Source organism: Halyomorpha halys, unplaced genomic scaffold, assembly GCF_000696795.3.
Source record: "Halyomorpha halys isolate HHAL.00 unplaced genomic scaffold, Hhal_1.1 Scaffold269.1, whole genome shotgun sequence".
Lineage (NCBI taxonomy): Eukaryota > Metazoa > Arthropoda > Insecta > Hemiptera > Pentatomidae > Halyomorpha > Halyomorpha halys.
Genome location: NW_027112099.1, coordinates 791,813 through 808,224, shown reverse-complemented (window position 1 = coordinate 808,224; position 16,412 = coordinate 791,813). Strand labels below are relative to the sequence as shown.

Here is a 16,412-nt window from a genome sequence, read left to right as displayed (position 1 = left end):
TGAAAAATCTAAGATTTAAACCATTTACAACTGCCGTTACGGAAGAAGAAAAATATGGAGAGGGAATAGCGTTGACTGGAAATCTGTACGTAAGGGAGTTTATCGAACACCTGCCCGAAGGAGCGTGGAGGATGAAGTATTACGAAAAGCCTTTTGTTGAATACTGTGTTCAAGGGCAATTCCTGGAAGGAATAACATCGGTCGAGATGACAGATATCGATGTCATCTACGATTTAATTTACCACATTGTCGAAAATGAGAAAGTTTTCGGGGGCATCAAGTTAGTGCGGCTTAGAAACTGCCATATAATGGATGAACAACTCAAAATCCTTTGCCCCAGGCTAGGAAACGCATATGTTCTACATGAATTAGACCTCAGCCACAATCCTATTGGTGATGAAGGTTTAATTGTAATCGTTAAATATTTACCGCTTTGCGCTTCGCTGAGGATTTTGAATCTCTTTGATACTCAGATCACCCCGGTTGGCCTGGAAAAGTTTGGACATGCATATGGTAAACAACAGATACTTCTGACAAAGCTCAATATTGGCAGGAACCGCCTGGCAAGTCACAGCAGTATTAAGAAATTTTTAGGAGGGATCATGAAGAAATCAGCTCCTTTGGAGGAGTTACTCATGGCCAACTGCACACTCACAGGAGCAGAAACTGCCGCCAATTTCGAATCTATTTTGTCGTTGTCCGATAGCCTCAGATATATTGACATCAGCTTCAACCTCTTCAGCACAGAAGAAGAACTTTTACCCATCATCTCATTATTCGCTAGATCCAATTCCATCAAAGAAATGGTCCTAAACTTCAATCCCATCCCTGATAGTGTCTTGACAACCATGCTTGACTATTTATTCGAATTTCCCAAACTGGAGATACACAAGAAACTGTATCTGGAGAATATGACTATGCCACAGGTTTATTTTAGAGAAAAATGGAGTTCGTTTAACAGAAGTGAATTGGTAATAACATCTGGTGGGGTGAGAAAGATAAAACTTCCCAAGATTGACACGTACAAGCAAAAATTGGTGAAGAGGTTTAACTTCCTTTACAAGAAGAAAAAGTCAAAGAAAGATATGGTGATAAGTATAATACGTGAAAATTTGCCACCTAGAAATTTAAAAAGAGTCAAGGCTGATGATTTCAAAGATGCTCTGATGGCGGTCGGGAAAATAGATTTCTTGCTCATCCAGGAGATTGTGAACGAGTTCTCAGGTGGAGGTTCAAGGGCAAATGCCCAAGAATTTATAGATATATACAACGAACTGTTTCCACCGAAGCCGAAAATTCCAAAGAAGTCGGCCCCTGAGAAGAACAAGAAGAAAGACAAGAAAAGTAGTGCACAGGTGCGGGTTTCCGAAGTTCCTCCTTCTTCACCCTCCACGACAGACATCAATCAGTAGTTTTTCCAAATAATCGAATTTCTCACTAATAGGAAAACAGCCAAAAAAAATTAGCAATGCTAAATGCTAGGTAAATTGAAGTTTAATGCATTACTAACAAGTTGTGGTTTGTACATTCATTAAACTAAGATTGTATGCTTAGTAAAAATTAAAAACAGGCAACGGGTTTGAAAGATCGAATTGGAAATTATTTTAATATGTGAATTTAGTAATAAGGAGTTCCCAACTATCATATTTTCATAACTTTAACAAATTTTAACTAGAATCTTTAGAAATAGCCGGAATCTAGGCGTATGAACATTTAATATTTATTAGATACCAGACGATAATGACGAGTTTCAAGGATCATCATGGAATGTCCACTGCCTTTGGTGATCTGAAAAAACTGGTACCGCTTTGAGTCATAAGACTGATCTAGCTGAATGAAATTATTTTATTACCGTTTTCCATAATGAGGTTGTTGATTTCGAAAACAAGTGTTTTAAGAATTCAAGACCTAATATTTTTCTGGGATACAATATTAATCTTGTAAATATAGGCATATCGAGGAAATGATAACATCTATCGGTTGGTTCCAAAATCTTAAAGAAATGATAAACATAAACAAAATTTTCTTTTAGTAAAACTTTTCATATTAGAGCGCAGTGGAGGCTACTATGATTTATAAGCTAGAAAAGTACAATATCAACTATTTTCTGGAGATAAAACTAATAATTAAATAACAAAATAATAATTGAGTGAAATACAAATAAATAAATACAAATAAAATCTATATTAGGCAAAATCAATTTATTGTATATTTTCAAAATACAGGTATGGCAAGGAAAATACATTTGCGTATGCGCAAGTGAATGCAGTTGATCTAATTCACTAAAATCCCCAAGTTTCTTATAATTTTGAACAAATTAGACAAGAAAATTTATTCGCACATTCGTAGCTGACCTATTTTGATTAAATTGATACCAAATTTATATAATGATTGCATAAGTTTATAAAAATTCTGAGTAAATGGAACCAGAAATTTACTAAATATAAAATAGGTATAAACAAAAAAAAAAATGTATGCACGTTTGAGCGAAAGTAGTGGATGAAATTTGGTGAAATTGGTGTGGAATATAGAATTCAAATAGTACAGTATCAATTATGCCCCAACACTAATTTAACAACATTTGATAAATGGGCACGGAACCGAATTTATTCCACGATTTCTTTCTTTTTCACTCTTTCCATGAATTATTTTGTTTATTATTATTATTTTAAATTTTTAACGATGTTTCTGTTAATACTGCGGATACATCTCATTCAATGTTTCAATTGTTTTATTTTTGTTAATTATATCAACATAACGATTAGGTCCTATTATGAATACTTTATATTTTTATTTATAAGTTAGACTTCATAAGGTTATGGGAAGGGACGTTACGGCTGTGCGAGTTGGGTCGCAGGTCCCAGTGCACTCGGTTCGGAACGTTGTGGGTTCGATTCCCACTTGGGGAATGAATCTTGCACGCAACTCAGCCGTCAGAGGTTGGCAAAAAGGACCATTAGGCCCACTTGTCGGACTTGTTCCCCCCACCAAATACCAGTAACAGTATCAGTAGGTTGTGGGGAAAAATAAGTTATTTTATTGATTATAGATTTGGTTCCTCGAGTGCACGGATCTGTAAATTTCGTTTCCTCCTCCCTTTATCCCTCTGTGACGGCAGACTTCATTTAGTTAATTAGTAGAAAATTTTGATAAAGAATTTGAAACCGTACTGATTATATTTTCATAATCGCTTTTATTTGTGTTCCCGAGAGCTATTTCTGCGGTTTTCATAATCTCTTAATTTTCTGGTATTACCAAGTACGCTACTTACTCTTAAATTTGCGCTATTTTGTGTAAGTGATTATTCTAGCGAACTGCCACAAGTAACAAAGAAACCCCCACTTTTGCCAACATCATTTATTTTTGAGAAGTATCCCGCTTATTGAGTACCCAAAAAGTGTCAAACATTTCCCAGATGGCTGAAATACATACAATTCCTCCATTAGTATGACTAAAATTAGATTTTATATGAATTAATGACTTCTGTTCTCAGAAGTTGAAAATTTCTTTCTTTCAACCATGGACAAGAATTTATGAAAAAATTTAAAATATTTTGGAAAAATCTACTCAACCATGAAATCTCTAAGTGGTGATTGGTGGAATATTTTTTTACCATTAATAATTCATAACATTATAGTGGAAAAGAAAACAAGTATCGGAATCTTGGCTGTTTAATTTTAACCGGTGCACTTCTACTAGGTATTCCAGATTTAAAACAACTTGCTTGCAAGAAAGACTTACTTTTGGAACATATGATGATTATTTTTCATTATAATTCACACAGAAAAAAATTCAAACCTGAGCTAAGAGGCTAGCTCGATCATGGATCAACATTTTATTCTATTTAACAAGACAGTCCCAGATTTCTGGTGGTTTTCACTTTTAAAAGGGACATTATTCTACATTAACAATTTAATTAATTCTTAAGTGTTTATGAAACATTTTCAATAATTGTTACCTACACTACTTAGATATATTACTATAACTATGTTAAATGAACCTTATATCGATGGCAGTAGATAAAAACAAATTTTTGGCATTTGAATTAATATCTCAAAAAACATAAATACAATTGTTTTCTTAACCCTTTGATTTTATTAACAATTCAAAAAATGGCCTTCATAATAAAGGTTTGCTTCTTTCTTTGAAATAATATAATTTTTTTCAATTTTTTGAGACTGGTAATTATTTATTAAATAAATCAAATTGTATCCTTTTATAGTCTTGACACTTTTTATTACATCAATAGTCCAACACACCCTATTGTTTTAAAAATTCATAAATATTTAAATCCTTTAATTTTCAATTTATCCACACTATCACTACCATATAAATAAACTCTTTATCTGTACAACAAGTTTGTTTATATGGTAGTGATATTGTGGATAAATTGAAAATTAAAAGTTTTAAATATTTATGAATTTAAAAAAAAAAAATAGGGTGTTTGACTTATAATTAATGGGCTGGGGCAGAATAGCCTGCAAAACAATTTTTAAATTTTCATGTGAGGTGAGAATTTATATGGAAGATTGTCCTTGAGGATGGCCGAAATGGTCGAAACGTTGGACTATTGATGTAATAAAAAGTGCTGAGACTATAAAAGATACAATTTGATTTATTTAATTAATATTTATTAGTTTAATAAAAATAGTACATAAATAATATAGGATGAAAGCAGAGAATGAAGAATATAAAATTAGAAACAATAGGAACTTTAATATTTTTTATTTCCAACATTATTCTAATCTTTAGTAATTCTATTTCATTTCGGCCCACAATTGAATTAAATAATTAATTTAATTATGTTGGAATGCAGAATAATAATAATAAAGTTTTTTTTTCTATCAGTCTCTTTGACAGACATCAAGACAGAAGAAGTTACCAGGTTCCAGAAATAGAAAACTTCTGGATACTAAAATAGACAATCATTGGATTATTTGAATAGCTGGTCTAAAATTGTATCGAGTGTCTGCAATGGTATGTTGGCTGTCTCAAGTCTCTTACAGCACGATTGTTATAATAATAGTTTATAATATTTTAACAAAACAGTATTATTATTAATAAATAATAGCCATATGAAGGGTAGAAGTTACAGAGATTATGTCTGTGACTAGGTATATAACTACTATCAACAGTCCGCTGTATACAAGTTGTCACCTAGAATGTCTTCCAACAACTCTACTCGCCTACCCCTCTAGAATCTAGACACTAGAATGATCCTATTTCTAGCATAAGGAGATATTAATGAGCAGTATGAGAAGGTGGGGATACGTCAGAACTAGAGGAAGGGTAGATGGAGGGAGATTTCCAGGAATTTGGAATTGGATGTATTCTATAGAATTATTATGTTCTCTGTGCTGTTTATTGTAAAATGTGAGACGCAATACTATGGTTTCGATTATACAATTTTTATCGGTTGTATACTCACTGTGGTATACTAATGCAATCCAGGAAGAATTTTTATAAATAAATATGAAATCGTGAGAATGTGTGTCTTTTTCTGTCCTTTACTATACGATAACTCAAGAATACGGGACAGATTATTTTTTATGTTTTGAACCGAAAATACATGTCACTCCAAGATCTTCGGTACTCGATATTATCATCAGTGTTTTTTTGTTTTGTTTTTTAAGTTGTGACCTGTTAGAGACTTTATACGCCAACCTGGACCATTTGTGAAGATTTGGATAAAATTTAAAAGTTTTTAAATCAAAAATGCAAAATCGATACAAATATGTTTGTATACATAGAAATTTGGAAATAATAAACTAGGGTAATACTTATAACTATTTCGCATTTGAATAAGAAAACTTGCTAGTTTTTTTTTTTTTTTTTTTTTTTTTTTTACTTAACAGGAAATATAATTTTTATTTTTTAAATAAACAGTACTAGAAATAAGAAATATTGAAAATTATAATATAGAAATTTTTTACTGTAACCTTTGGAGCTGAATTGAACCTTTAATATTCATCAAGAAAAAATTTGTTTTCAAGGAAATGTTAATTCAAAAACATATTTATTTAAAACCTTAACTGAAAAATTTTAATACATAACTTAATTTATTAACATTATTGTTATTAGAAACTTCCAACCTATTAATTCCGTTCTGGAAGAAATTAATCCTTCTAATAACGCGTCTTTCCACCAATCAAGAAGTAATGGATGAATTCATTACAAAAGCAATACAAATAAAAACTAATGAAATGAGGATAATACATAGGACAAACGATTGGTGCCATACATCATTAATATCCCAGAGAATTAGATACGCAAAAGTTAGCAAATACCATAATTATTAATCAAATACTGAGTAAGACCCTGAATATCTAGATGAATATTTCTAAACGTTTTTTCAATGACACTTTCTAATTCCAGCTCGCTAATTTTAACTTTCCGACCCACATCCACGTGGTTTCGCAAGTGTTAATTCAAAAACAGCTAGTAATGACAATCAGATACAAGCTATAATTATGTCAACACTTGATAAGATTATACATCTCGAATAATAATTCAACGTTCCCACAAATATTATCTGTGGAATAACTGTAACTTTAAATTTATCATCTATGATGTGGGAAAAGCACTAGATGAACGAGGTTCCTTCTTTACTACAAAATAAATGTATTTGTTGTTTCTGAAATTTTATGCAGGCATCTTAGGGCTCTGGAAAAAAGATGATAATTTTTTTAAATTAGGATTTCCGGTTTTTATATAGTTTTTCCTATATATTTCCGACTAACGACAATATTTCTGACATGCCACAATAACCAATTTAATTTATATATATAACACAATAAACCAATTCAGAAAGCCTCTGTTGCATTTGGCGTCAACTCAACACTTTTGACACATATACAACACACTATCTCAGCTTTCTTCAAATTTTGCACAGACGTTGTATAGATATTGTATAGAACTTTGAAAATTGTGAAATTTTTTAATATTCAAATAAACTCCAAACGTTTACGAAAATTGAGGTAAGATATTAAACCTTAGAACTAATGACTTTTTTATAAAAATTTATAGTTCATTACTAAATGTTTTCACTACTAAACCAAATGAACAATATATTTCTAACTTTCTCGACTAATGGACATCCAAAATATATAACTAAAATAAAATTTTCATATTTTACATGGTAGGGTGAGATTGTTACAGGAATAAAAAAATATTTCCAGCAATCGCTGTCACTAAAATTTGTTTCTCCTACGAAATAGAAGGTTGAAATGTACACTGATATTTCTGTAATATATTCGTAGGAGTGTTGGTAAATAAATGACAAAGGGAATTCTCAAAACAAAAACAATTTCACCTCATTTAATGATATATCGTTTTTAAGGGAATCTGTTTACTAATTTTTTTTTTTAAATGTATAGATAAATAAAAAAATCTATTACGTTAAGATACTCTATTCTATAAAATACTCGTATAATTGTATATATTTTATATGGGTAACTCAATTATATTTACTTGACGAGACGCCGGCTAATTAGGAATCTAAAAATAAAAAAAATGATAATACCATTATATCATAATTTAATATTTGGTTGAATCCACCTCTAGTTTGCTGGATGCAATTGAAGAGAGAAAGCAAGTGAAGGACTGCGTTAGAGCTTGCGTGAGTCACCGTTAACGGTGCAGCCGACCTGCAAGAAAGCAGAACGAGGTAGGACTCCATGCGATCCCAGTCCTTCAGGGATGGTTTCTCATGGCAACTTTATTAGCGAGGTACCATTTTTACTGTCAAGAATAATTAAAAACAGCTTAAGAACAGTTAAAAACAACTGGCCAATAATTAGTTGTCATGAATACAATATTTATTTATTAAAAACCATTAATAACTAAAAATTGTATTCATGTACTTAACAGTTTTTATTACTATATTATTTAACAAAGTTAAATATAAATCTCTGTAAGTGAATGATACATAAATTTAAATCTGTACCGCTACAATCCATGAAGGGTCAGGGATTCAGTACTTTGTAAAGAAGTACTGACGGTTGTGCAAGGAGGTGATCTGGTCAGAATCAAGCTGGACCGTCAGATTTTTACCCAATTAAGTGTACCCAATTTAAGAGACTGGGTGAACCCCAGAAGGGCTCCAGAACCCACAGGAGTTGACTCACGGCTACATTGTATTAGAAAACAATTTTCTAATAAATATCTAAATACTAGAAAAATGGCAGGCCAAGTGGGATGAAAGCTCTCTGAGTTAATTAAAAGAAATAAAACGATCAGTAAAACCATGGTCAACATCTTGCCGCCACAGCCGCAGGGAGGAGGTTGCTCTGGCCCGCTTGAGAATAGGTCATACTCTCCTCACGCACTCTCACCTGATCAGAAAACGTGCAAATATGTTCAGTCCATTCTTGCGATTAGACATATTTTTGAAGAATGTACTCACTATTTGCCAACAATAAACAGGATAGGACTGACCCCAAATTTATCAGAAGCTCTCGCAGATGAGGAAGCTAAAATTACACTAGTGTTTGAATTTTTAAAAGCACATCGCCTTCTTTATAAATTATAACTCCTCTTCGATTCTTATTTTTTTTATGTTTTTTATTTTTATAATTATTTATTTTTTTTTATCTTTTTTTTTACTTTAATCATGATGGGTTGATGACCAGAGGGTTTTACGCCTTTAAGCAACAATCAACAACAACAACAATTTTCTGCCCAGCCTGATTTGAACTCGGGTCCTTAAGAATTAGTAACTATGCGCTTTACCCAGTGGCTACCGCACTCTCTGAATGTTAATAAACATTATCTTAATCAATAATTGACAAGAAATTCAGATAAATAAATTACAACCCACAGATAAGTGTTAACCATTGAATAGACATATTACTTGAATGAATTAATGCTAATTTCGCAGTTCGCAGTAAAGTGCCTGTTAGCAATTTGCAAGAGGAAATGAGAATTGCTTCTTTTTCCAACTGTAACCTGAAGAACAACCGGGCGAACACCGTTTAACAATGTGACAATAAAGGAAGTAGTGGGAGAGCAAGGTCCAACAATTTTCAACGCCTCACCATTAAAGCAACACTAGTGAGTCTCAATTTCCTTGTATAATATTGTTATTATCACAGATGGTTTAGAAATAAAATAAGCTGAAATAAGATTGAGAAGCTGAGCAACAAAAATTTTAAAAGAGATATTTCACTTTAAATAAATAAATTTTATCTAATTTTAATCTCAAAACAATTTATATTTCTTTATAAGTCCGACGTTTCGGCCAACTCAGCCATTCTCAAGGACAATCTATCACAAACAGCTTTAATTATACATATGATTTTTAACAATAATAAATAAATAACAATATTATTAATAAATTATCATACCTTAAAACAATTTTAGAATTTATGCAGCCTCATTAAGTCATTAATTTCAGTCCACAATTGAAACATTAAAACATTAGGAAATCTTATAAGTTTATTAAGAAGTTATCCTTAGCTTATGTCTAAGTATAAGTAATTACCTATTTTGTCAATTCTTCATATTGAATTGAAATTTAAAACTTTTAATCACGGTTAATTTATTAAGACTAAATTAAGGCTTTTAATTTATTTATTTCAACTATATTACGGCTAAATTTCCTATTTCCTTTATTATTACAACTCATATCAAAATTAATTTTAATGATCAACATGAACTTTATCCCATATTTTTCATAAATTAATTTTACTTAAAATCTCTGAATATTGTTGGTTCAGATTTCTTGTGTCTGTTTTAAAATTCAATGTATAATTAATATTTTCTGATATATAAATGGATTCAGGTATTTTCTTTATATTGTATTAAAGGTATGATAATTTATTAATAATATTGTTATTTGTTTAAAATTGTTAAAAATCATATTTATAACAAAAGCTATTTGTGATAGATTGTCCTTGAGGATAGCTGAATAGGCCGTAACAGTGGAGTTATAAAGAAATATAAATTTATTGAGACTAAAATTGGGTAAAATTTGTTTATTTTAAACAATAATTACTTGTCTCTAGATAGTTTAAAGATTACATATAAAAAGATATTTCAGGTTATTGTATTATTTCTAGTAAATTACACCAGAGAGGGTTCAGAGAGATTTACCTTCACTCAATTCATGGACAGATCTATATACAACTTTATTGTATTTGTATTTTGAATAATGAAAATGCATTTGTTATTTATTTTGAATAATACTTACATATTACTTTTATATTTTTTACCTTCTTATTACCACCCTCTTCCTCCCGAAAAATAAAATAATAAAATAAATGGTCCTGCTTTTATCAAAGAATCAATTAATGAAGATAACCCATAAATATGAAAAGAGTACTTTATTTGTTATAAGTTATTGGCAGTTTTTAACGATTTTCGATAGTCTAATAATCTCACAGTCTAGTACATTCTAATAGGAAATAACATACCACATGCAAATATTTATGCATTGAATAGATATCTATGTGTAACAGATAACAGATAATGAAATTTTCTGTTGTAATTTTTTTTTATGTATCGAATAGTTAAGAGCCACTTTACTGTTAATAAAATAAATTAAATAAACTGGATAAGAAACTTTAATTGTTATTTCTTGAAATTTACAACTGCAATGAAGTAATAAATATATCTATTGCATACAACTATATATACTGACTATTTTTACATTAAAAAGCTACCATTGGTAGCATTGCAATGACAAATTTAACTCAGAATTCCGGAAAAGATTTATTCCTTAAAGAGTTATCGGGAATATATTGGAATTAAAGATCATGAACATATAATCATGGGTTAACGGATTTTGAAATTAAAAGGGTAAGGTAAATTTAGATAGGACTAAATTTATAAACAATATAATACTAGGTTTTTATGTTTAATTTTATGTGTGAAATAATAAGGAGCATTAATGGTTCACTGAAGGGTTTTGAATTGTAAGGATTGGATACAGAAGAACAGGATAGTTTGATGGAGTCGGAAGCTCATCACCGTACCCCAATAGATGTGGCAATGCTTATGTATGTGGACAGTGTAGGGATCAAAAGAACTCTCCGCTTTTTGACTATATCTCATTAACATAGCCATTTTAATGTATTTTTTACGTTTGTAGCTTATTTCAACGAAAACTTCGAATAACCAGATATAATATAATTAGATTATAAATGTAATAAAGGAGTGAAAGTTTGTTTAAATGCCACCAATATATTGGAAAAATAAAAATGGTTGTATTCTATTCCATGCCTAATAAATGTATGAGCATTAAATTTAAAATTTATAGAAATCAAGTAAATGGTGCAATCATCGAAAATTGAAGTAATTGCTTGTTATCTTGTATTTGGAAGGGTAAATTTAATTGAAAATAACACCTTAAGGTTGCCATAATTTCATTTAAGCAAAATTAAGTTCATTGAACAGAGTTTGATTTAAAACTGTAATTTACCAGGTGGTCTGTAAAAAGAGAGTAATAAAATACATCCTTCTGAAAGGGTTTCAAACTGTGGCAGACTTACACTGTTTAAGAAGTGAAGGTGGGACTCACGTATCGAAAAGGTAACAACTATCGATAGTAGTGATTGATTTAGTACGAGTTACCTTTCCAAGATCAGTAACAATCAGTTTTGTTTAATGGGCGTTGTTAAAAATTTCAATTTTCTGTATGTTAACTTCAATTAGTTTTTCCATCACACCAGATATTATTGTGAATTCAATGTTTGTTTCCTGATTAATTGAAAGTTCTGAATAAATGGTGTAAAAAATAATATTATTTTTAATTTTATCTCAACTGGCATTAAACTTTAAAAAACTAAGGGTCGGAAAATGTCAATTAGGAAATATTGCATAATTTAATAACTAAAATTTGAATCTTCATGAAATTATGGAAGTACAGCAGGGTGTATAGTACACAGTATGAAATAATATGGATTAATTGCTTAAACAATCAATCAAAATTATATTTAACAAAAGTAAGATTAGAAGAAAAGAACCTCTAAAACATTTCAGTTTTCAATAAGGCCACACATCACAATCAGTTGATTGTAGTTTTGTTTTAAGTTACAAAATGGATTTTTTTGACAAAATAAGATAGTAATTTAAAGGTTGAAATAAATAGGCATTAAAAAGAAACAATGGCTTTTCTCCATAGTCCTGAACTGTGTCCTGACATGTAAAACGCATCACAATTAATTTCTAATTCCGATTTCTTATAATTTCTTTTAAAAATCAAATTATTGGAACAAGCAATGGGATATTTTTAAAAATTTTTTTCGTTTTTGTCTTAACTAATACTGACGAGCTGACAACTGAAACAGTCCCTCGTTCCAGTACGTATTTATTTATTAACTTTTGTAGTAATATTATTTATTTCTATTGCATTTAGCTTGGAACTGTGCCTAAAACCATAAACGGTTAATTTGATATTTAATTCTTGTTTAAAAGATTTTTTTTTTTAATTTTACTGTGAGTGGAAAGTCCAAAAAATGTTGGTAAATTTAATAACATGTACCTCATAGCCCACCAGTTAATGACATAACCTAAATATTGACAACAAACCAACAGAAATCAATTGATTCACCTCTGTTCCACTTAATGACAGACATGACGGAGAAATATCAAGATATATCCACTGAGCACTAAACTCCAAGAACTTACAAAAACAACTGTTCAAGTACTGTGCCCCAGCCGTTCTAAAACAAAGGTTCATTCAACCAGTTCATATTTGGCTCAAGTGGTTGTGTTCATTGGCACTCGTGGTATACCAGTCGAGCCAAATAATTTCACTTTCATCCCATATTTTTTTATTCTTCCTTCTGAGCATGCAAAAAATTTAGTGGTTATCCTAATATGTTTGTTGATAAATATTACAAAATTTAAATGAATGATTTATTTTTTAAATATTCCTATGTTCATTTTGAAAATTTTAGCAACAGTTCGTGAAGGAGCAGGCACTAAGACGAAAATAGGAGCATTCCTGAGACTGAGCCAGTCAGTTTGACGTCCCCAGTCTCTTTAGTGTTCTGGGGATACGTAGGGATAGCAGAACAGAGGTCTAGAAGGAAAATCTTATTCAGTCTTATTCACATTGTTTGTTGAATTCAGTTTATATTAAATACAGTTTTTTTTAAATTTTGCTTTTTAAGACAATTTTATGGATAAAGAAAAGTAAAGTAATTACTATTACAGGTTTTCATCAAGTAGTTTAGATTGAAATAAAATGAATAAACAATTAAAAATAATTCTAATTGTAATTTAACACAGTCAGAACAATGATACACTCTCTTTTAGGACCCACATTGTTTTCTGATGAAATGAAAAATTTCTTGATGGGAACAACTTTGGAAGAAATCTTCCAGGAAAAGGAAGTAGAGTATAAGAATGTCAATTAAGCCCACCAATGACCTAAATAAGAATAAATAATTGATATTTCATTTCCAAAAATTTAAATTAAAATAATTCTAATTATTTTTTGCCCAACATGCCATATTTCTCTGTAATAATATTTCGGATAAGAGATGATATGATCGGTTAGTAAAAAATCCAGGATAATGACAATGTTTATAAAACAATAATATCTTGTACAGATCTTACTTCAATTTTTATTTACTAGCGTATAGATATGTTTTTTTATATATATATCACGCAAGACATTTGTTTAGTAAAGTAAAAATTTTATTTATGTATGGATTATCTTCATTAATAAAAACAGGAACATCTATTTTATTTTTTTTTTTTTTGGGAGGAAGAGGGAGGTAAAAATATGAAAGTAATATGTAAGTATTAAACAAAACAAATAAAAAATACGTATATATTATTCAAAATACAAATCCAATAAATTTAGGTATAGATCTGTTCATACACTTTTGAGGATCGAGACGAGGGAAATCTCTCTGAACCCTCTCTGGTGTAATTTACTAGAAATAATACAATAACCGGAAATATATCTTTATATATAATCTTTAAACTATCTTGAGACTAGTGATTATTATATATAATTAAAAATATATAAATAAACATTTTTTTTTCCAATTTTAGTCTCAAAAAATTTATATTTCTTTATAAGTCCATTGTTTCGCCCAACTCGGCTATCCTCAAGGACAATCTATCAAAAATAGCTTTTATTATACGTATGATTTTTAACAATTTTAAACAAATAACAATATTTTAATAAATTATCATACCTTTAATACAATATAGAAAATAATACATTCAAAATGAAAAATACTTGAGTTCATTTAGATATCAGAAAACATTAATTACACAGTGAATTTTAAAACACATACATGAAATCTGAACCAACACTATGCAGAGATTTTAAGTAAAATTAATTTATGAAAAATATGGGATAAAGTTTATGTTGGTAATTAAAACTAACCTAGATATGAATTGTAATAATAAAAGAAATAGGAAATTTAGCAATTTAGAAAATAAAATTTAAAAAAAGTAAGTCAAAACAGTTAAAAATTTGAGAAAAAAAACTATCTTGAATAAAATAAAAAAATCTGTTTTTAAATACATCTTAAATTATAGGTTTTAGACAACAACCAGTAATATAATTTACACAATATTATGAAAATATGATAATTAAATAAAATAAAAAAATTATATATGGCGGACTCGCATGTCTGATCATTCTAGCGGCGACTAAGATACATTTTTCTTTTTTTTTGCTACTGGAATATTGATTAAAGTTTGTGCACCGAATGTAACATCGTGAGCCCCCCTCCCCACCATTTACATAGTATTTGAAAGCTAGCTCAGTAGAAGTTCCGAATATTTCAAAAAAATGGTTAAATAAATGGTATATACATGTATATATGGATCTTATATACAAAAGAATACTCCTGAGATATTCTGTTAAAATAATTCTCTTGATAAGATACAGAGCTAATCTATGTTTTGGTGCAAACATGAGAGAAAACCACACAAGAAGAATATCAATTATAACAGAAAAACTGGACTACAATGAGGTATTAATCTAAACAAGATGAGTTAAAATCAGGAAACTATTGATTTTGTCTTTGAGAAAATCAAAAAATATTTTCATTTTTTTAACCACTCCCTTGCTCACAGTTTTACTGCCACACTAACAAAAGCAAATACAAATTTATAAAAGTGAATTTACAGTATAATAATTTCAAAGTAGAAGAAAAATAAATTAAGAACATTGCTTTTCCTGTGGAGTTGTTTTTTTAATATTTTATTTATATGTACATTTCTTATAAATGTGTTACACTAAAGATTAATTATAGATATAATAGAAATACTCAAAATAAAGTTACCTTTCGTTCCATACATGACTTTTAATGTGACTATTACTATCGCAAATTATATCCGAAGAGACTATAGAAGAATAAAGACATTCTAACAGCAGCAGAAGTGGCAGTGTCACTAAAGTAGCCCAGGAAATGGCATCATTCCGTTTAGTTCGTCATCTACTGTTTCCTTCCATTACAATTTTTGCTAATGCCGTGGGGGGGGAGGAGGAAGGTTGAGAGGTAGGAGAGTAAATTCATTGTAATTAATTTGTCATTCATGTTGCTTTTTACAATATGACAAGCTGCTTTTTAATTAGATCTGGTATTGTAATTTTTAATATGAACTTTAAACCAAATAAAATTAAAAAAAAAAATATTATTGCGATAGTTTTCCGTCTTCAACACACTGAATATAAATATAGTGACTAGTGAAAAATGTAGTGGGACACATCATGACAAATATCAAAACAAATAAAACTATGAAATTTAAATGCTACTTAGGAACCAAGATAGAATTGCGGCAAATTGGATTGACGTGTAGGTTTGTTGATTTTAGTTACGCAAGAATACCTAAAAAGTTAATAAACACTAAACATACAGGTAAACGTCAGAGGGGATGACCGAACCATAGACGGAAGATAGCGTCAAAAATTACCTCGTGGATATGAATTTGGGCGGGTATCACTGGACATATATATAAAGGGGGATTGGCGGTATCGGCATCGAACCTTCCGGTGCCCTAAGCTTTTATTACTATTATTCGTATTATTAAAACATGTGTCGAATTCCATTGGTGTAGTTCAATAATTTTGTAAATATATATTGTAATTTTTTTTTTTTTTTTTTTTTTTTTTATCACGGCCAACAATTTTATTCATAATATTAAAAAATTAAATCTGTAAAACTACAACTTACCGATAGTTAGGGTGCAGTACTGCATGGAAGTACCGTTACTAGACCGACGATTGTGCAAGGAGGTGAATTAGTTAGAATCAAGCTCGACCGCCAAATTTTTAGTTAATTAAGGGTACCTACTTTATGAGGCTGGATGGACAACACGAGCTGACTCGCGTGCTGTGAAACAGAAAATAAACATCTTCCACAGCTAGTTTGGAACCTGAGTCCTTGGAGTAAGTAGCGCAGTGCCTTACCAGTGAGCTATCCACTCTTTTATTTGTTATA

The 16,412-nt window shown here is 30.0% G+C and overlaps 1 protein-coding gene across 3 annotated transcripts in view; it reads right to left on the bottom strand.

Annotated features, from left to right (window-relative positions):
* The window catches only part of rols (rolling pebbles), a 418,725-nt gene that overhangs the window by 377,756 nt on the left and 24,557 nt on the right, over nucleotides 1-16,412 (bottom strand). The window contains exon 1 of one of the 3 annotated variants that reach the window (XM_067050117.1): nucleotides 15,255-15,285. The exons of the other annotated variants lie outside the window; for them this stretch is intronic. Coding sequence (XP_066906218.1) covers nucleotides 15,255-15,270 — 16 coding nt within the window. The 5' untranslated portion in view covers nucleotides 15,271-15,285. Of the gene's footprint in view, nucleotides 1-15,254; nucleotides 15,286-16,412 lie in introns of those variants that run through there. 3 annotated transcript variants of the gene reach the window in all.